This window comes from Lagopus muta, chromosome 3 (genome assembly GCF_023343835.1).
Source record: "Lagopus muta isolate bLagMut1 chromosome 3, bLagMut1 primary, whole genome shotgun sequence".
NCBI classification, from domain to species: Eukaryota; Metazoa; Chordata; class Aves; order Galliformes; family Phasianidae; genus Lagopus; species Lagopus muta.
Window position 1 is genome coordinate 69812879 of NC_064435.1, and position 22112 is coordinate 69834990.

At 41.4% G+C, this 22112-nt stretch overlaps 2 protein-coding genes and 1 long non-coding RNA gene across 4 annotated transcripts in view; 2 read left to right on the forward strand and 1 right to left on the reverse strand.

The window, feature by feature from the left end:
* The window catches only part of ANKRD33B (ankyrin repeat domain 33B), a 39565-nt gene extending 35886 nt beyond the window's left edge, over nt 1–3679 (forward strand). Inside the window, exons 4-5 of one of the 2 annotated variants that reach the window (XM_048939602.1) lie at nt 1880–2105; nt 2217–3679. In XM_048939602.1, coding sequence (XP_048795559.1) covers nt 1880–2105; nt 2217–2730 — 740 coding nt within the window. In that variant the 3' untranslated portion in view covers nt 2731–3679. Of the gene's footprint in view, nt 1–1879 lie in introns of both variants that reach the window. The other variant, XM_048939601.1, reaches the window with a different exon arrangement.
* An 11636-nt stretch (nt 3680–15315) lies between these two features.
* LOC125690297 (uncharacterized) overlaps nt 15316–22112 on the forward strand; it is a 28256-nt gene continuing 21459 nt past the window's right edge. The window contains exon 1 of the long non-coding RNA XR_007375592.1: nt 15316–15384. This is a non-coding gene — a long non-coding RNA (uncharacterized LOC125690297). The remainder of the gene's footprint in view (nt 15385–22112) is intronic.
* LOC125690296 (death associated protein) overlaps nt 16288–22112 on the reverse strand; it is a 39899-nt gene continuing 34074 nt past the window's right edge. Inside the window, exons 3-4 of the mRNA XM_048938466.1 lie at nt 20180–20222; nt 16288–18547 (exon numbers count right to left, since the gene is read on the reverse strand). Coding sequence (XP_048794423.1) covers nt 18428–18547; nt 20180–20222 — 163 coding nt within the window. The 3' untranslated portion in view covers nt 16288–18427. The remainder of the gene's footprint in view (nt 18548–20179; nt 20223–22112) is intronic.

Sequence of the window (22112 nt, forward strand, 5' to 3'; positions counted from 1 at the left end):
AAGTGACAGAGCACTGGAACAGGTTGTCCAGAGAGCTTGTGGAGTCCTCCTGTGGAGATATTCAAGACTCATCTGGACCTGTGTCACCTGCTTTAGCAGGGCGGTTGGACTTGATCTCTTGAGGTCCCTTCCAACCCTTGGGATTTTGAGATTCATTAATTCTGTGTCTAGTTAATATTTTTAAAAGGACATGACTATTCATGTCTCATGGAGTTATGACATTTTGTTAAGTGACAGTTTTTTTTAAAAAATGCCTCTGGATTTGTACAGAAAATCAATACCATGATAGCAAATCATGCCTAACAAGAGATCTTGTGTAACAAGTTACAAAGTCAACATCGATTTCCTCTGAAAGATCAGGATTTCTGTACCATGTAGTATTCTTTCCTGAGATAAAGTTTCCCAAATACCTGGGTACGCATCTGTCAGGAGCAGTGAGGGATGGTTTAACCTCAGAGATGAGTGATCCAGGAGCTGCAGCAAGGCACAGAGGCACTGGCCTCATCAATAAGGGCACTTCTGGAAGGAATGGAGCAGGTTGGGTGACAGTAACCACAGTCAGCTAAGTCCATGGTGATGAGGCAAGACCACAGGGACACGGGAGGTCTGAGGTGAAACTAGTGAGTGCAGGGCAGGGTCAGCAAGGCACATGGCCAGGCACAGCTGCAGCACAGCTCAGGCAATGACCGGAGCTTGAGTGTCTGAGCTTGAATGCAGCCTCCAAGCAAAGGTAAATTTAGACACAATTCCCTTAGCTTCTACTTTTCCCTTAGTAAATCTTTGCCTGTTATGTGAAAAGCAAACAAACAACTTCCACATAGTTTGCCATGTTTCCAGTCAGGTTTAATTGGAAGGAGTACAGACACAGGCGAGTATTCAGAAGGGGACCAGACAACAGTCTAGAACAAGAGTCAGGGGTAGGAGTCCGGGCAGGAGGATTTCGGAAACAGGCTAGTGTAGCAGGAGGAAATGTCTTTTTGTGCCTTTCTTCCAGCCTCCTCTCCCTGGTCTGTCTGTAGCTTCTGTTGTCATGAACAGCTTCAAACTCTTTGCCTTTGAGCTCTCACGAGCCTTTCTTCAGCCAACAGCTAATGAACTCTTTGTTTTGATCAAATCTTCCTCTTCTTTGCTTCCTTCAAGTTTGGGCTCCATGCTTCACTCTTTCAAGTGTTTCTGTGCTTTCTCTCTGGATGATTCTGCAAACTTCACTTAAACTCCTCTTAAATTGAGATCGACTTCTTTGCTTTGGTTTTCTCCTTCCATTCACATTCGCTGTTTTTTCTCTGTCTCCAACTTTCTCTTTTAGAGGTTTTCTCAGGGAATTTGGAGTCAAATGACACTTAGTACGGTTAAAAACTGAACTTCCAATCACTTTCCCTGTGCTCTCTTTTTTCCTGTTTTCTGTAACAGTTGAACACCCCATTGAGTGGAAGATTAAACTGGAGCCATTAGAAACCAGTTTCTGGTTGCCTTTTCTGATATCTAGTTCCTCTCTCATTGGTTTGAAATGCTGTCACTGAGATAAATCCAACTGGGAAAAAATAATTCATTGTGATTCTTCTCTGGCCTTTTCCCCAGGTCTCAGTCTCTGTGCATGTTCATCTTCCAAAGCAGTGTGACAGAACGCCTTTTCTTTTTTTGACAAGATATCTGTAGGTCGGTAATGTGTTGGCTGTTTGAAAGTAGCACTTCATCTGATAGAGAAGCTCGTCAAGAAATCAGAAGTTGTAGCCTGTTCACATTTCAGCTTAAAACTTTTTCAAGGAGCTAAGAAATTATCTACAGGAGCAGTGATACATGTGCATCAAAAGTGAATATTAAAGTGCTCAGAAATGTGGACAGTTACAGTTTCACTAACACTGTTTTTCTTTTCTTCAAGGGGCAAATGTTCACACAACAGACCCAAGCCGTGGACTGACTTCATGGGAATGGGCTTGTTATACAGGAAGGTCAGAATCTGCTTTCATCATGCAAAGGCTGATGGATAAACCATGCCCTGAACAGTTTTGTGATCAGTATGAACCAGAATGGCCAAAGATGAAGGAACTCCTTGCCAAGGCTGCAGAACCAAAAACCTGTTTGCAGAGGATTTCTGAGTGTGTGAGGTCAGTTGTCTCGTTCCGGGCTTTCCATGGCCCAGAAGAGGATGGGGTCCTTGATCACATGGTGAAGGTGACAACAAGCTTAGGCAGTCCTTTCATTGCTCTGTCATGTAGGACTGTGTGTCCAGGAAGCCCACCTTCTGTGGGAAAACGCAGACTGGCTGTGCAAGAAATCCTTAGGAAGCAGAGAGCCGAGGAGATCCGATCTCAGGACAAAGACCACGTTAGCAGCTATGAGAAATTATTTCAGAACTCCAAAGTCACAGTAATCCCCAAAAAGAAGGACCGTCGAGCAAGTCTGCAGCCCGTCAGCCTTGCAGTGTCTCAAGTGAGCACCATAGCCACCAGGAAAACAAGCCTCTTGCCACTCCACCTGCTAAGAAGAAGTAGCGTGAGGCCAGGATTTGTCATCCCCAAAGTCCGTGTCAGCAAAGCTCCTCCTCCCACCTTTCAACCGGAAAAGGCAAGGAGGAGGAGCAGCGCTAAAGATGACCCCTACTTGCAGATTCCTAAGTGGAGATACAAGGAGTTAAAAGAGGAGCGGAAGAAGGCAGAGGAACAGGAGAAGAAAAGAGTAGCAGAGGCTCAAAGACAGAGGCAGGTGTCTCCTGCCAGAAGCAGAACCTGATTTACTGGCAGTTACTTGGAAGATTTTAGAGCCATTAGTCTTGTTATCTGAGCAAGATAACCAACTGCGTGCTGTCATGCATGCCTGCTGTTGATGGAGCTGGAATACTGTACAGCGGCCTTTGTGGTGCAGAAACATGGCAAGGGCTATAGCACAATGTGTCTGATTATGGAAGGTGAAGTTATTTTTGGATGGAAGATAAAAAAAAAAAGTTCACCTGTATGCCGTTGATATGAAGTTCAAGTGTTATTTTTTTTCTTATTTCCAGTTCCAGGTGAATGACTGCACAACTCCTTGAAAAACAATGTGTGTGAAAGGATCATATTTTGTGTTTGTTCATTTTTTAATGGGCACGATTAAGGAGTTGTACTTTTGACACTAGATATGATTTCCTCTTCTTGTATAGGTAGGCATAGTACAAGGTTTTATAGAAATAATGAAAAGTGTAAAATACATCACAGCCTCAATGGGCAGTGAAAATCTAAGTCTACTCTTTTTTTTAATGTATGAAGCACTTTATGGCATATTAATTCTAATAATCAAAGATTAGTGCAAGGTAGATATTGAACTGTACAGCTCTATATGGTCTGTGTGGATACATTCCTTAATATTTTTGTTCTGTATTGAATATAAAGAGGGCTGCATATGAAATATTTCTGTAGCTGAGATACTCACATCATCTACAGATATAAATCAGGGATAATGACTGGTTTCTTTGGAGCAACAGAGAAGTTAAACTAATTTTTGTATGACACAGTCACCTCTAACATTTGCCTCCCCCATTATGTTTCCCTGTATTCTCTATCTGTTGTCTCTTCTTTAGTCTCAGGGATTTTTTTTGTCTTGGAATTTAACTGTGAAATAATGGAGATGGTGAATCTCAGGTGGGTTTAGATTTGTCTTTTTCCCTTGATATTTAAATTCCTGCTAATAAATAAATAAATAACCACCAGTTTATTGTCAGTGTCTGCTCCACAACTTTTCCAGGTTATCACCAAGATATATTAATTATGCACTGTATGGGAATTGTTGAATCACTGATTGATCACCTGAGGCAAGCACTGAGCCAGCCATGGGAGCACAGGTGAAGGCAATTCAGCTGTGTGACTGGAAGGCGTGGAGCCAGGCTGCATCTCTCCTAGACCCCATTTAAGGGCTGGCTGCCACTGAGGAAGGATCTCTTTCTGTAGATGTCTCCTTTTAGAGTTTTGCTTAGGATACAGGTGAGCATTTCATTTTTGTTTGTCTCTTTTCACCATGATATTCTTTCTAACTATAAACCTGTAAAATACCATCCTAACCATGCCACTCTTCTATCTGCATGTTTGTTAATTGTACATGCACATTACTGAAACAGAAGCAATTGTCCCAGGTATCAAATCCAGCCACAAGCTATGAAAATGTGGTTGGAGATGCAGTATCAGCTGCTGATGCTTGGAAACTGTGGTTGGATTCGTTGTGAGGTTTGATATCATGCTTCTGGGTACCTGAAGAGTATAGGGCTTCACTCTGTCTCAAAAGCAGAAGAAAACATTCCTTAGTACTGAAGTTCAAGCAGGAATGAGCTATGCTGTCCCACAGTTGAAGACTGAAACATCAGATGTCCAATCTCTGAGCCTAAAATAAAATAAAAAGCCCTGGATACATGGGGACCATACTATCCTCACTATATGAAGACTTTTGGAGCCATTCTTCTATCCCAAAATTAGATCTAAATTGTTTTGTTGGCCAGAGAAACACATTGTGCTTACAGAAAAGCCCCATCCTTTGGTACACGTGAGTGCTTCTGTAAGTGCTTTTTTCCATAGGTTGGTGCTGGTTCTCATGGTCTGGATTAAGGCTGTATGTACTTTTACCAGCAGTCTGAATTATGCCAGACCCTGGAGAATTCTGATAAGGAAGGGCTCTGTTCTTGCTGCTTGCTGAAAAAAGAGCACATTCGGAGAGTGGAAGCCAAAACATCTCAGAGGCTGACCAGAAACTCACTGAATTTGTAATGAAACTATACACATCATGGGAAAAGTAAATTCAGTTGGCTATAAACTCACGTTCAGGTCGGTACTGTTAGTCAGTAGGTTTGGGGTCAGGTCTCCACAGGTTGCAGCTGACTGGTGCAACAAGGATGTTAGGCAGAGCCCAGTGTTTGTATGTCTTGCTGGAAGAGCTGTGCTGGCTGGACTGCAATGTCAGATTGCCTGCCTTGTACTGACGTGATGCAATAAGCACCCTGCTGATAAACCTCCCCACCCCTATGAATGTAAAGATGGCTTTGGTCTGCACAATGCATTTGTCCTGTGCGATTCATAGGCACTGCTTTTTTAATGGGTTTGCCGTGACCAGAATGTAAGGCTGATCTTGTTTCTCCAGAGAGTGGGAAAACCCCCTTTTAGTCATCTGTGACAAAAATGGCAGGATAGATTTGGATATTTCTCTATCACTATATTGAATGGCTTTACTGTTAATTTCTGCTTACTGCCAGCCGAGTGTGCTGGAGATTTAGCATTTGGATTGAGCATGGAAAAGCAACCTGTGCTGCAGGTGAAAGTGCACTCAGTAGCACTTGCAGGAGGCACATAGCTGCCAGGTGCTCTCAGGGATGAAGGTGCGTTGTGTTAGCGATAGGGGCTGAAGCCCTTTCTGACAGGTGTCTGTGTCCCTTCAGAGCCCACAGAGAGAAGCATGGGCCATCTGTTGGATGGTGAGGGTTCAAGGCCCATCTCCACAGTCCGTGTCCCAGATCGCTGTTGTGGGCCCAACAAGCGCCAGCAGCTGCAGAACTGTTAGGGAAGGCCAGCAGGGCAAACTGATTTGTGAGAAATGGGGATTACCCTTACATTTTTCTTCCTTTTAAATCATCACTTGCATAATTTCAAACCAACTCAGCCGTTTGGGTCATTTAAAGAGGTTCTTCATTACTTAATTAATTGCTCACCGAGAGAGCATATTCAGCAGAGATATGGCTGATGAGCAGCCAGCGGTCTTCTTGAGTCAAGCAGGACTGGATTGACAGTTCTGCACTGCCTCTCAGTACAGTAAATCATTCAATTAAACCTCTGAATTCGCAGCCACTAATGAAATGTGCTAAGCTGATGTTATTAGAGATAATGATGAGCAGAGATCGTCTCTGAGCAGTGGGAAATGTGAATTGGGCTAATGGAGGCAATGGGGGGAAGAAAACATGTTGATGTTCACGTTGTGACTGATGTAAAACAAGATTGGCTTTTGACCCAACTTCTGACTTGTGTAGATAAGACTTAGAAGCAGCCACAAAGGCTTTCTCTGGTCCGCCAAGGAGTATATTAGTTAAAAAGAAATTGATTTGGTGTGAGCCTCTTCAGGGCCTTCTCAGTTTCTCAGAAGTGGCTTTCCTGGTCATTCAGTCACTGTTTTCAGCACTTTTCTGAGCACCAGGTAATTAGTCTGTACGTCACACACAAACATATCTACTTACTTTCTTAGAGGTGTTGGTATAGATACTAGAATGTTTTACTGTGAAATATCACAGTCATTAGGTGGTAAAACTTGGTGTTTTACCCACAAAATGACTGAGACCTCAGTGCCTCTCTTTGCTGTTATCAGTGGCTCTGATGTGATGCAACAGCAGTGTATGTCCTGCATAGCACCATGTGCAGATAAGAAAATAAATAGATTGCAAGTAGCACGAAGAAAAGGATTTACTGAATGGACAAATACATTGCTGCAGTAATCCCAGAGGCTCTTTTGAGGCTTTTTATTCATCGGTGGCTTTGGACAAAGAATTGCAGAAGACTTGATTTGGGGAAGAAAAAAAGATAAAGGTTCATTTTAATCATTAAATCAATGTTTAGATGAAGCCATGCTTTATAATGCTCCATGTTCTGAATAAGGACATCCCGAGCATGGCAAACTGAATGCCCCAAATCAGCGAACAACTTAATTTCCTGCCTGTGTAATGATATTAATTATGCATGGTATTATAATAACCCATAAAACTAACTATAGGAAACACAGCCATACATCATTAACATATATAGTAGCAGATTATTTAGCACTTATATACTCATATGCATTTACACATCTATAAAATATACACATATGAAAGGCCTCTCACCTCCCAGTGATGATGTAGGGTACTCAGATATGCTAACGATGACTGCTGTATGAAAGCCAGCAGTAAGTAATTGTTCTCTAATAGCCTGTCATTCAGGCCATAAAACAGGCTACAAAGAGAAACCAGACCAGCTGCCTTCTCACTGAACACCACCACGGAGCTCTTGCATAGAAAAAGGCAGGGTGTTCTGTAAAAAATTGTACTTCATTGGGTAATTAAAGTTACTGTGCATATTAATTTTGCCTAGTCAGGTTTAAACCTGGCATTCTCTCTGCGCATTTAAATTCACAATGCTCTCACCATTCTTCCATGGCTGCAGAGCCGTGACTATTGAACAGGCCAAATGCTTCTGTTTTAGTCCACTCTGAGGAAGCAGAAGAGGCTGGGGAAATGAATTTGGGTGGTTCCTTTCCCCATTGCAGTAGCTTCAGCACAAATGGCATTTGTTGCTTTACAAAACTGTTCTTCCCAAACCAACCAACAAAACCATTAAGAGGCAGATGAGCAAAACCCATGCTAGGAGGCTCCACCCTGAGTGCACTTATCTCACAGAATCATGGAATCATAGAATCATTAGTGTTGGAGAAGACCGTTGGCCCGTTCCCACCGTGCCCACTAATCACATCCCTGAAGCCCACATCCACACATTTCTTGAGCACCTCTAGGGATGATAGTGACTCTACCAAATCCTAGGGCAGCCTGTGCTAGTGCCTCACCAATAACCAGTATACCAGTATCTCACAAGGCTCCAATCCAGCTAGGAGTGCTTGTAAATGCAGATCGAGAGATGGGCACAGGAACTGCCACCAGCTTCTCTGTCTAGCGGGCAGACGTGAGCATGCATCTGGCATTTTTACAGTCAGTGCCATAGTAACTAAAATCCGCTGAGGGCAATGTTAGCCATCAAAGGTGTTTTCTGAGTATCTGTATTCAAGGTGATAAAATATTTACATTCCAACTGCATCTGGCAGAAGGAGCTAAGGTTTCCTAGTGCTTGTTGCCATTGTGTTGCAGACAACTTCTCGCAGGAGCTGGTGGCATTGGGATGTTCTACATCATCGTGTGGCAATGTTAATGTGACACAAATCAATATACGATTCAGTTAAGTAATAGCCCCATTAAAAGCCCTGCTCCAGCATTTCAAAAGCATATACAAATGCAGTTGTATTGAAAATAGACTTGCTACATTGCCAGCTTGGCTGCTTTCCCAGGAAAGGGCAGTGAAATAGTTGTCACTCAGGATTTGCCCAGTTTCCATGGTCTTACGTGGAAAGATAAGATATAATCTCTGCTTCCCCAAATGTATCATTATAAGCAAAATAAAACAACTCACTTTTGCTGAGCAACAGAACCGAACAGACTGATTGTACCAGATTAAGGGTACTTTGTTTTCTCTTGAAAATCTGTTTTGAAAACTCAAGTTCTACCAGCGTGTTCATTTTAGAAAGTACTTTGTGGAAGTGTTTGACACGTGTCATTTTTTCACTAGTGGTTTGTGAAAACGATGGGGTTTTATTCTTCATATGATGGGTTGCATTAGCTTCTATTCTCAAGTCCATGGGCACAGTGAGCAGCATTTGCCTGTGGTTTTCCAGCCACCATGAAGCAACTCTCTGCAAGAGCCTTCTTGGGCCTATGTGAGGCTTTCTACGCCACAGGGGGAGCGTCCCTTCAGTGTCAATGGCTGCTGAGTCATAAGCAGCAGCCCTACAGGGTGCCAGCAGCCATCCCACCTGCAGGCACTGCTTGTGTTTATGAGCTCACATTGAGCTCTTCACAGTCTTGAGTAACCACGTCCCCAGCCACCCATCCATTTATGAACCTTCAATTGAGCTGTCTTAAGGCTTCTGTGACTGACCTATCTACTGTGCTCTGAGAAAGCCAAGAGCAACGTGCTGGAGTTACACTGCACATTGGCTGACTGCACATTGGCTGTCTGCACAGCCAGGTCTATTGGTTAGGTCTGGTCTGAATTTATATAAGCAAACAAATTTACTAATAAATAAAAAAGCAGTTGAACCGCTTTAAGTAAAGAGCTAAGCTGAGCAAAGAGGTACAACAAGCAATGCAGACTTGGTTTGGCTAATATTCACTTGGTTTAATCAGAACCCTTTTGAGATTAAAGTGGTAGAAGTTATTCATTTTGAATTTAGAGTTTCTGGCCGGATTAACTAATTTAACCATTTCACTGAACTGCTGACTTTTTTAGTGGGGAGTGCTGCCCATCCATGCACAGCAGACCATCCCTTCTTTCCTGCTGGGGCTCTCGCTTGAGCCCTGCTGGATCCATTCTGTTTTCATTGCAGCTTCCATTTTTCTAGGAGGAGAGGGAGGTCATCGAATCATAGAATCACAGAATCACCAAGGTTGGAAAAGACCTACAAGGTCATCCAGTCCAACTGCCCACCTATCTATCACCAACAGTTCTCTCTAAACCATGTTCCTTAACACAAAGTCTAAATGTACGCAAGGTCCTCAGCCCTCATCGCCACAGCTTGCAGTTGCCCCTTCCACAGGCTCTGCCACCATGTTACAGCATTGCATGACTGTTTGGGTTTGGATAACTTTAAGCACATGCAGTGCTGGGTAAAGAGCTGTATCCAAACATTCCTCTTTTTCCATCAAGTCAGACACTGGTTTCATCTTTAACTCAGGGCTGTCTTTTGAGGATCACAGACCCATTCTCAGAAACAAAGTGAGCCTGACAACAGTTGGAGGCAGATGATGAAATATTAATCTACGCTTTTGTGACATCCAAGCTAGATTATAGTAATTCCCTGTTTGCAGGTCTTCCCAAGGCCTCCTCATACAAAACACAGTGTGTGGAGAAGTCAGCTGTGGGATTTAAATGTGTCCTACAGACAAGCAGCCACCCTCAGCTACTGAGTTTGGAGCTTACTCGGAGCCATCCATCAGCTGTGCCTCAGTTTCCTCATCACATAGAAATGTATTCCTAAATCCCTGGTTATCTCATAGGGGCAGCTCCTGTTTACCAGGTAATTAGGGAAAAAGATGGATAGGAAAACCCATAGAAATTAAGCTATATAATGGAAACTGTGTCAATCAAGCCATCACAGCACATAAATCTATTTGCTTCAGAAAAACATGCAAAGTGCTCTGCAGATGGTGGAGGAAGCTCAGGCAGCAGTGGAGCCTGGGGCGATCCTACTGGTATTCCTCAGATGCCAAATGATGGTGAGGCCTGACACATTCTGAAAGGCAGCCATCTGCTGCTCGTGGCTGAGAGGTGACCAAGCCTGGACAACTACTGAAAACCAAAAAAGAGTGGAAATGCATAAACAGTGTACAGACATTGAAGTTATCATCCTCTCAAACTAATGAGAAAAAAAATACGGGTACTTTCCTCAGAATTGCAGTATGCTGATTGCATCTTTGTCCTGCTCTTCCCACCACTTTCTTTCCTGCATAAATGAGACACTGAAAACTTTGCTCAGAAACGCAAGGCTAAAAATCTTCTGCCTCATATGCCACCATCGCACCCAACCATTCTGAATAGCTCCGGCTTCTGGGGATTCTAGTGGGCCACTGACCAGATTTATGAAGTCATGAAAGCAAAAGGCAGGTCACCACAGTCCAAATGCCGTTAAATCCCTGTGCTGCCATTTCCGATTAGCTAGACTCTGCTGAAAGCCACGTGCCAGCCAAGAAGACACATCAGAGATGACACTTAAAAGGGATTTAAGTGAATCAGGGGAAGAATGACAGAATGCACGGAGACAAGAGGGGAAAGATGGCGGCAGCAATCCAGCTGCAGCAGCACGTGAGATGAAGCCAAATCCTAATTTAACAGTGATTATTTCCCACCAGAGTTATTAGTGTATGGACATGAACTTTGACTGTTCTTGTGCAATTGTGGATTTGCACTCACCCCAACAGCCTTCATATTTATAGGCCAAAGGCAGAGCAGAAGCAAGCAGCATTGCCTTCTCTCACAGCCCGAAGGCCCCTCCTCCACTGCAGCAAGAGGTCTACCTTGCCACAGGTATCAAAACTAATCCAACTATCCAGCGATAAGGCTTGTGAAACAAGTACAAGGTGCTCTAAACATTCACCAATACATGCTTTAGGACAAGAGCTGATATTTCACTCCTAGTCTGGTTAAAATCACTTTGTAGGAGCCATGTAATATTCAAGCATCATCTTGCCTCAGCTCCTATGAGGTTTTTCGTAAGCACAGCTGAGGCAGTGCAGTGTGGGATAGTCACTAGTGAGGATGAGGAAGAAGGCAGTGAGCTCGGCCCTGGGGACAGGCCAGCCATCTGTCACAAGCCAGAGGAAACACAGCATCTTCTCATTGGGTTTATTTGGACTTATTTAATTAAATGAAAATATAAATGTTGCAGTTAGAATTGGAGCCGGAGATTTTGTTTTGATTATTTCTTACCTTTCCCTTCAGCTTCAATTTTAGTGATGCTTTGGCTTTCAGAGTCAACACCGCTGGGATGCATGAAGAGTCTCTCTTTTCTTTCAGAAATGGTGTTTCAGGCAGCCCACAAAACTCTTCTCTCAAGGCGCTGGTGGCACTGCTCACAATTGCAAAACAAAATCACGAAGCACACCATGTTGGAAAGGAGGGGAAGCTGCACTTCTTTCCCACTGAGCTGCACCCACACTTCTGGAGCAAGGTCTTTGCACAGTCACTTAGGAGCTGCTCACACCTTCCCTAGGATGACTTGCAAAGTGTTTCTGCTACCATTAATTATACAGGCATTTTTCCCTTGAGAAAACACCTATTGAGTTAGGCAGCGAATGCTGGGATGCTGTCAGGGCATGGAGCTATTTAAAGGCATTTCCACATCTGTTTTCACAGGCAAATTCTATTAAATTTTTACAACAACTGTGCGCATTTTACTGGTAAGCAATCAGCTTTCATGAAAGACAGTAAAAGCTTCCTCTGAAATGGGCTAGGAATTCAGATCCCTTAAAATCCCATTCCATACCCCAATGTCATGCCCTAAGCACTGCTGCCAGTGCTGCCTATTGAGGGACACACGTGCTTTTACTTATGGTCATTCACAAACATCACCAGAATACAGAGTCACCATTTGGATGTGGTGCTCAGGGACATGATCTTGCAGAGAGTTGTTAGAGTTAGGGTGGTATGGTTGGGTTGCGGTTGGACTTGATGATCTTGAAGGTCTTTTCCAACCTGAGCAATTCTATGATTCTGTGAGGTGTGCGACCCACAGGCTGAGGTCTGGAGCCAAGCACTTGTGTCCCCCTCTCCTGTCAGCTGCACACACAAAGCCTGGACAGCCTCTGTGCTCAGGGCTGGTGCCGCTGGCCATCACCAACACCCCACACCTGAAGGCTCCTTTTCACCACTTCTGCCCTTGCCAGAGGCTCCCGCCCGAGATGCCAGAGTGATGGCCTGGCCCTGAGAGCTGCCCATGGATGGGGCAGGCCCACGTGTCACGCACTGCAGCCTGCCCGGCCCCCAGGATTGGTTCGGCTCAGAAGTGAGATCAGTCTCTCAGGAAGGATCTGCTTAGATGCTGTTCTTATGTTTGCAGCTCCGGAGGCTGGCAGAGGATTGTGCCTTTCACTCCTCTCCCCTTGAACAAAGTCACACCTGTCAGAAAGCGCTGACCACCAAAGAACAAAACAAAACACACTGTGCAGAATGGCAGCTGGGAAAGGGCTGCATTCCGCAAACAACTACATGTGTAAATCCAGGAGAGAGGAATATTACGAGTCACAATGAACGGTCAGATCATGCTCTAAACTTGCCATAAATATTTATCTTGGAAACAATTGGCTAATGGTGAATCAGCTATTAGTATGTGGAGTAGAGTGCTTGTACTACAAAGCTTAAGTTTCCAGCATGTGCGTTTTAGGAGCTATTTGGCACAGTGAAAAGCAAGGCTGTGTGCTTAACAAATGTCCTCATAATAAGCTGAACTGAAAGGCTTGTTTAAGGTTTCAGCCTTCCGTACCCGGCACCTCCAGCTGTCACAGCTGTCACATCAGAAGTGGGCTGATGTTTATTCTGTTCTGGTTGATAAATCAGGCCCTGGAAAAGAATTCTTGCATTGGATCTTCCTTATATTTTATGCAGAGAATAGGAATTACGTAAGGAATCAGCTTCCAATGTCGTTTTTTTTTTTTTAATTAGCAATTCACATTTAAAGCAGTGAAAAGATACCTGCAAAAAGGATGTTAAAAGTGTTCATCCCAACTATGTGTTCCAAGAAATCTGATCTCACATTGCTTAATGCTCCTTGGATGAATAAAACATGAGATCTTCGGTTCTAAAACTGACTACTGTCTTTCATTGTAGGTACACACACATACTAGAATATTAACTAGATCTCCCTTCAACTGAAGTAAGTCTCAATTCCACAGCCAATATACAAATACACCCAGTGCTGGCTTTTGCAGCAGAGAGAATTTATTTGTTTTGCATTCATAGATTTTCTTCATCCAAAGTTCTCCCATGCAAAAAGATTCAAGGCCGTGTAGATTAACACATCAATGAACTGTGCCCTCTAAAATTAAAGCAGTGCAAACTGAGTGCACTGAGCTCTGACAGACGATGGTCAGTACTGGTTCTGAAAGGTGATACTCAGTTTCTTTTCTCCAATGATCTTCTAAGGGCTGTTTCATAGAACACCTCCAAATCCACTGCTAGACCTGAAGCCATGTCAGCTGCTATGCTTTCCAAAGCATTTGTTCCTTTGTATGAAAGTGACCTCCCTGTCCTTCTGAACACAGCAACAGGCATTTGCTGACACTGAGACAGTCTGTACCAAAAATGGTTCGATGTTATTTTACCCACTTTCAGAACACGCCGTGTGTCAGACAGACTGGAGGACAAAATCCACCTTAATGAACTAGCTTTAGGCACAAGTTGAGAACGTAACCAAGGTAATACACGTGTCCTCACTACCGGCTGGAGAAAGCTCACAGCTCATTAACAGCTGAACAATTTTTACTATCCTTAAAACCACTGTGGATTACAAATGCTTTTCTTTCCTGAAGCTGAGGAATGACCTTTAGAATGCAGGCCACCAGAATTTTCTAAAAATAACTCCATCACAAGCTGGGCAGCAGAGATTACATTGCAAGAGTCCTTTCAAGGTCACTTGCAAGATTTATGCTTGCAACGGGCTTACTGTTTGTGTTTGAGAGTTGTCCCAACCTGGCCGGGTAGGGAGCACATTTTCAAAAAGAATTGCCAGCATCCATGCATGCCTGCCAGCTCCAAGCAGTATGTTCTCAGAAATTGGTATTCCTGTTGGCACCTGAGATCAGCAGCCTGAAAGAAAAGGGAACAGCCTTTGTAACAAAACTCAGTCTTCATTCACGGAGTGCTTTGTGAAATACAATGCGTTCCATCTCTCCCTGGAGGTTTCCTGTGTAAATACGTGTGCTAGGATTTTATGAAAAAGACTCAAAGAAAGAGACATTCTGTGAATACTGTTTTTTTCTGACGCAGGATGAGGAAAACCAACAAACACATGTTCTTGAAGGAGACCCAAGAACACAGTAACAAGCAAAATACAAACTTCCATCTTCCTAAGACAGAACCTGTATGTGCCAGAGGTGTGACAAAGAAATTTCGAGAGAGAAAAAAATTCATTAGGATTTCAAGTTAAACACTGTTAATAATTACATGTTATACAAACACACCCACACTTACCAAGACTGTAGCGACAATGTGTATTAATTTACCCCCTCTGTTGAGGTCTGATGGTGGTTTATCACTGTAGACCTATTCATTCTCTTTTCTTTTAGCCCTTTTCTTCTAGCCTCCTCCAGGCAACACAACATGGATTCCTCTTTTACAGACAATGTTGGCTGTGACCCCCTTGTGCATAAACCACATTTCAGCATCTTTCTCTTACGAGGGAGGAGGTTTGCGTGCACAGAACTTTAACTCAAACTGAAATGCTCTTCTTTACATAGTTGGAGCATCTATTCCTGCTGTAACAGTTATGTGCCGTTATGGACATCCCCACATTTTCACAAATGCAATGAACATATCCTAATCCTAAAGGGCATTGTCCTAGACTTACATCTCATTTGAAATTTGCTATATTGAAATCTGAAGAGGACACAAGAAGTTGTTGACAATACCCATAACCTTCCTCCTCTGTGAAGATGGTGGATATTCTGAATGTGTTATTCTAACACTACGTCCAAACCGCCCCCTTCACATTTGTATGAAACAGACTGATGTGAATATTTTCACTAAAGAGCCAGCAGCATGTGGTGATCATTGTACCACAACTAAAAGCACAGGACTTCTGTTTCAGGCCATCCAGTGAGAAACAGAAAAATCATACTGTTAAAAGGAGAAGTAAATAAACTAATTAGTAATAACTGCATGCAGCAGAAATGCTAAGTCATGGCCTGAACCAGTGATTGAGCACCTGGTGGGAAGGCATGGCCAGCTCAGAGGAGCTCAGCTGCATGCAATGTGCTTAATGACCAGAAAGGGTGGAGCCAGGCTCTAACCCTTCCCAGACCTCATTTAAGGGTTGGCAGCTGAGGCAGAAGTCTCTCACTGGAGATCCCTACCTACCAGAGGCTTTCCAAAGGTAAGCTGTTTTTCTTTTTTGTTTCTGTGCACGTTTGGATTTGTTCATGTTTGCTGTAGCCTAGGATTGTGTTACTCTGCTGTTATTGCTGTACTTTTCATCACGTTATACCATTAGAGCATTACACTGCAGAAGACGGGGCTTGAAACAGCTATGGGCAGACAATGCCAGGCATTGCATTCATGCATTTTTCTCAAAGTTGATGAAAGATAACAGTTTTTGAATAATGTAGTGCATTGTCACATGACTGCTGAGAGTAAGGATGAAACAAAGCAACACTTGCAGGGCAGTAATCTGTTGTATTTACTGAGGCATCATGTATGTTTATTACATACACTGAACATGGAATGCTAAAAGTATCAGAGAGCTTCCCAAAGCCCTGTGGTCATTTATTTCAAGTTTTCTGTGAATCGCCTGCATTACGCAGTGCTACCTGTTGTGCTGTGAGGTGCTTGTCAATTCAGTTACAAAATTTTCTTTTTTGAAAGACAAGAGCTCAAAAACCAGCAGTAAATGTGAAAAATCTCATTTCCCTTACTGTACTGATTTGGATTCTGTATTTTCACCTAGACCTAGTGGAGCTCTCTGACTTCATAGCAACTCACCTTCCAATTGACAGAACCCCAAAAATTTCATCACCATGTCATAAAATTTCCTAATAACTTTCACTGACTATAAACTGTGGCATTCTGTAGTAAAATCCCACTGAAGCTCCCCTGCTGGTTTGTTTTGTACTTACATAAAAATTAACCCAACATACAATCTCAGGCTTTATTGCTGTGTTACTGCCACATTGACAATTTCAGGACAATTCTTTTGCAATTGTTTCATGCAACATCTGAACATAGGCTGTGCTTGTATGTGACTGTGATTATACTTAAAAGTATTAATATCATCAGACAATCCAGATGACTGATTATAATTCTTTATTTTCAGCAAGATAATGCATTGGTAAGGACAGCTATGCATGAACATGGATATCTTCCAACCATACATAATATGCTTTCATACAGAGACATTTTCTAGTCATATAGCGAATCCCGCAGTCTAAAAGTGACTAAAGATATCTTGAGAATCTTATTTCATTGTACAAACTTATATACCCATCTAAGCAATCAAAGACAAATTTCTGATACTGTCTATAAATGCTGTATATATTGCATTAACAGCCAAGAGTTCTTTCTAACTCAAAAGCTGGAAACGTGGTGTTGCTTGCGTAAGGTAGAAACACACAGAATAGAGCTGTCCAAGCCCACCAAATGGTGTGCAACTATTCTGAAGTATTTTTAGTTTTCATCTACAGTCAATGAATGGAGTCAAGAGCAATTCAGGTTGTCTTGAAACGTGCTCTATTAACTGTTTTGACTACAGTTAGAGTCTACATGCTACTTCAGATGTAGACATAAAAACAGGAGAGCTGAATGCCACCATTCTTAAACCAGCAGCTACCAGCATCAAGTGACCATGAGCACCAGCTGATGGGCTGACGCAGCACACTGACAACTACTGGCTGCACTGTCCATGAGACTGTAGTCTCTGCTCTGAATCTGCTGGTGATTTAGCTCATAAATATGTTTCATGAGGTTCAACAGTTCTACCTTCAAGGATAAATCACTCACGTATGAATCACGTGTACACTCATGAGCAGCTAAGAACAAGGCCTCAGAAGTACCGACATCAGGAACAAAAAAGAGTATTTCATAAAAAATGCATACTCTAATGCAGACTAATTCTTATAAACAACACTCACTCCTTAAGGCAAGTACAGTTATCTAATTAAACTGAAAATAAGGACTTCATACACAAATCATAGGTCCCCTTCCTTGGTGCGGAATAAATACATCCATGCCTGTCTTTTGCAATACACCCTTTGCATTTCAAGCCTAATATAGATGGCCATACCAGGTCCCTTTCACACACGTGACACAAGTTATTCCACTTGTGACATGGGCTGTATGTCAGTGTTTTGCTTCTGTACTCACTTTTTTGAGACTGCTAGAAGTCTTATAAACTCAACAGGGCATTAAAACCTGTACTAGTCAGTTAAAAACAGAAGTACATTTTTAAAATGTAGGTGGAATGTTTAAAAATGACTTTCCTGGGTTTTATAGAGATGAAGAAGGAATTGGCTAGAGCTTGTGCTTTTTTTTTTTTTTTTTTTTAATTTCAAACTGTGTAATTGACATATTTAACTATGTGGCCTAACCTAATCTGATTGCTCTGCCTGAAAAGTAACTTTTATTCCTTTCATTAATAATAATTTTTAAAAAAGATGCATACCGGAGCTTAGCTCATGAAGTTAAACACAGTAATAGTGTAATTTAAAAAAGAAAACAGATTTTCTTCCAGTTTAAGTTCAGTTCTTGAAGGTCCTGAATTCCTTCAACTTGTTGCTGGATTTGAGAAATCATCACCTCAAAAAAAACCAGGCCTGTGAGGTCACAGCAGCAGCGTGCTTGTAACTCTTGACTACTTCTTTACACCCACACAGAGCTTGCACAAAAGAACTGCATCAAGACTAGGAGTGCAAAGGGGTGTAAAAAAAGATTCAGCTGGATTTCTGCCCACTTGTGATCTAACATCTCAGGGTACTGAAGACTGCAAGACTGTATTCAAGGCAATCACTAATTTGTCTCAACACAACAAACTCCCATATAACAAAAGTACCAGTACAAAGGGGATGTTCTCTACTGGTTTAGCATAAAAGCTACATTAACTATTGGCTATTGCAATGCCACAACTAAAAGCACAAGTTTTAAGCTCACTAATCATAACTGTCATCTTGTCAACCAGACAGTCTTATCAAAAAACCACCCCTGATCAGCAAATACTTAATAGAAAAGGGAAAACTTTCCATTTGGTGCATCAACTCAATAACGTTTTTGTTCTTCCTAACCCTTGGGAATTAAAGTAAAAAAACAGAACTGGGTAAGATTTTAGAAGTCAATATTATTGATCTGATTGTGTGAACCATGAAGGGTCAAGAACTTCTCTCAAAAACATATTCACTGATGGCAGTTTGGCTGAGATTTTTGTGGTGAGCTCACTTGCGAGGTTGGTGGATGTGCTGTTTGACATGTTGAGGGTGAGGAAGCTTTTCCACTGAAGGATGTGGTTTCTGATGAGCCACCTGAGCAGCTGCTGGAGGGAAGTCCTTATCGCCCTGTTTGAAAAACACATTGGGAAAAGTTTAAGTACGTTCTAGTTCAAGTGGATATAAGGATTTTAAAGCGTGAAGAGAATATGAAAAAACAGTGCTGCATATTGCTCTGAAGTCCTGCCAAACATGTATTATCTTGCCCTTCTTGCGGCCAACTTCAGTACTTCATTTGCACAAATCTAACTTCTTCCAGTTATACGCAGCACCTAAGAATGCAGTATCTTAGAGTGACTCAAGGGGAAAAAAAATGAACTTTATATCTTCACCACTGAATAGCCCCTTGTGTCAAGTCACTGCCAATGGCTCTGTATAGTCAGATTTACTTACTTTATTTGTTTTCACAATGCCATAAAACAAAGGAACTATTTTACAAATAATTTGAGGCAGCCTGAAAATCTACCTGCACAGAAAAACCAACTGCAGTAACACTAGTTCTGCAGGAAGAAAGGCACTATCTAAAACTACTCTGACTCAAATCTTCAAGCTGCCTACCTTTTAGCTTCCTCTTGTAACAAGGTCTGCTAATCTGTTGATACTGTTCTAGAGTATCAGTTCACATGTAATACCTATAACTGACTTAGAATAGCTTTTCTAGGGTTAGTACTGTTTGATTTTTCAAGTAGCAGTGGGAAACAACTACTACCAGTCCTTGATGACAGAGAACAGCACCACAACATCCCTTCTTAGAAGCTGGGACAGACACAAGGCAGAACAGCCTGTATTCCACTTGTTCAGAGGGTGGCAATGTTACAGAGATTTTGTACAAAGCAGATGCCTCAGACTGCTTGTTTCTCACCTGATCCCGCCTCAACCTACTTCAACTTCCTCCATTCCATTCTGACAGCATTTTTTTTTAAATCTTGATCACCAGGTTAGCACTTAACACGTTTTTCAGTTTGTAGACTACTTCAAGCTGTTCCTAATTTTCAAACATCTCTTCTTGTCAGACTTGACACTTTCTACCTTCTTGCTCTTTGATGCAGATGTTTGTCTCTTACATATTTATCTGGCACCTTGCACCCTGTTGTTGCAGACAGATTATGTAAAAACAACTCCTACAACTTCTGAGTAGACAGGTGAACCATATTATGCACCCCAGTGATAACCATCATGACTGAAGGCCTGTCACAATGCACAAGGAAGGAATTACTGATCAGAAAATTAACAGTTAATATTAGTGATTTAGCTTATGGATTTCCAAGTCTTGCTTGTTGTTGCAATTCTATGTACCCCAAGGCACACATGGCAGCGTAATGCCTTCAAACACATACCATCACTGCCAGAAGTGCTGTTACAGATCACACTATAGAGCAGATTTAAATGTAACTGCTTTCAAAGAAAATCAATGCTGTAATATCTAGCTTAGATATGAAAAGAAGATCAAATAAGCTTTAAGTGCTAAAATTCAAAGAAAAATGGCAGAAGCCTTTTCAATAAATAATTTCAATTTCACACACACAAAAAAGCTGAAAAGAATGCTCAAAGGGACATAAACAAATACACAAAACATAAAGACTTTTTCTCATAAAAGAGAGAGGGGAATGGAAAAAGATTAATTTTGCTCTGATCAGTGATTATTCCGAAAAGCCAACAATCATATTTCTATGGTTAAAAGAAATTTAATGGTAATCTTACCCTTGCTATGACACCAGAGATGAACACGGTTGGTTTAGGTGGGCTGAAAAAAAAATAAGAGGGATGAATTGTACAAAATTCTCAGAAGGTAAAAATGAGAAGCACATCACGTGTATAATATATATATTATATATATATAATATATATATATTATATATATATAAAGGCATTCTTGGAATTAATGTTTAAAAAAAAAAAAAAAGATAAATTTGCTCTTCAAATGACTTTTGTTTTACTACCACGTTCTGCAGCCAAGAACAGTGATACAGACCTGCAGGTCTGGGCTGCTATTACTATGTGTTAATTGACAGAAGTAAAAGGCTAGTCCAAATGCTCTGTGTTACTTTCTTAATCTTAAGAGTCTTGGTTTGTTTGCATTGGCCTATTAATCCTCAAATTCTATATATAGGCTGCCAGCAGTATACTTTAGACTCAGTATGTCTCTATTGTAAGAAACAATGAAAACTGTAGCTGGAGTAAACCTACTGCTGTCATGGAAAATGAAATAGGATTCCAAGTCTTATTAAAAAAAAAAACAAAACCCAGTACTTTAAATCGCAGATTTTCATGCAGATATTTATCTACTCTCTTACACAGAAGAAGAACAATGTCTGTAATAAAGCAAATGTTAAAAAAAAAAAAAAAGTCTACCCCACTTTTTCATTTGCAGACCTCCATTTGCATCAACAGAACCATATTCAACAGTAGAATTTGATTCTGAAGCTTGGGCAACGCATGGGATTAGATTCTCTGGCCTATAGGTCTCCTGATTAAGTCATGGCACTGCCAGAGCTTCTGAACAGCCTAGTTATTTAATAATCATTGCTCCTCTTCAAATTTTTAGAAAGTTAGCAAGATGTGATTAGAAGGAGAGAAAACAGGAAGGAATTTCTGCTTTAAAATACTTCCATTTAAGTAGTATTTCCTGTGATGAGAAAAAGTATTTTGATAGCTGTATTAGCACTTGTTTGATCTCATTTTCTGCCAGTATAAACTAATAACCAGCAAAGATCAATAGCAAAATGCTTTCATTTTATCCTGATTTTGCTGAGCCAATTAGTACATTACAGTCTGGATGTAAAGTAAATAATAAACTGAAAGAAACAACTCTGAGAAAATACAGATGTACTGCAGTGGCCGCTGGTTCCATTCATAAACTAACACAATGATATTATATAGGAAATGAACAAGAAATGGAGAAAAAACAAGTAGCAAGTTGTTCTTCAATTATACGTGGGATCTGGCTTTAATCACACTCAGAGGAATAGTTATTAGTTTGGCATCGCATTATTAACAATATGGGATAGTGAGAAATTCAAATCAGATGGATTTTTCCTATGTTCTTACAATAATAGTGCAGCGCTCACTATGCCTGTGTGCTGCATGAAATTCAAATCAACATTTCCTAAAAATAAAAAAGAAGCCTGTGTATGCTGAATGTGTCATGGCTTGTCTGTCTACCACCACGCTGTATTATCTGCTCTAAGTTCCATACAAATTAAATGTTCCATGCTTTTGGCCAAAAATAAAACCCAGAAGTGTAACGGCTGTAGCAAAATGGGTTTTTCAAGGAACTTTTCCCACTGCAAATATTAAGTCTTCTCAGGAACTTTGGTCTCCTATTTAGAAATGCCAAGCTGTTATTAATCAAAGGACCTGAGCTTACAAGTGGTAAGTTCCCTGGGTATGCAGTAAGTTGGATAGAGTTAGAATACCTGGTGTGTTTCTGCACATATTTTTCACTTACTTGTATATTCTTTTGTCTAAGGCACAAGGCTGAAGGCCCTTTAGGGATCATTTTCATAGTAAGTACAAATAAAAGCCTGTCAGAGATCTGTGTTTCAGATACTACAGCAGATGTAGTTGGCATATCTCTATAAAGATGACAAAAATCAGTAATGCCATTTTCCTGGTAAAAACTATTTTCCTCAGA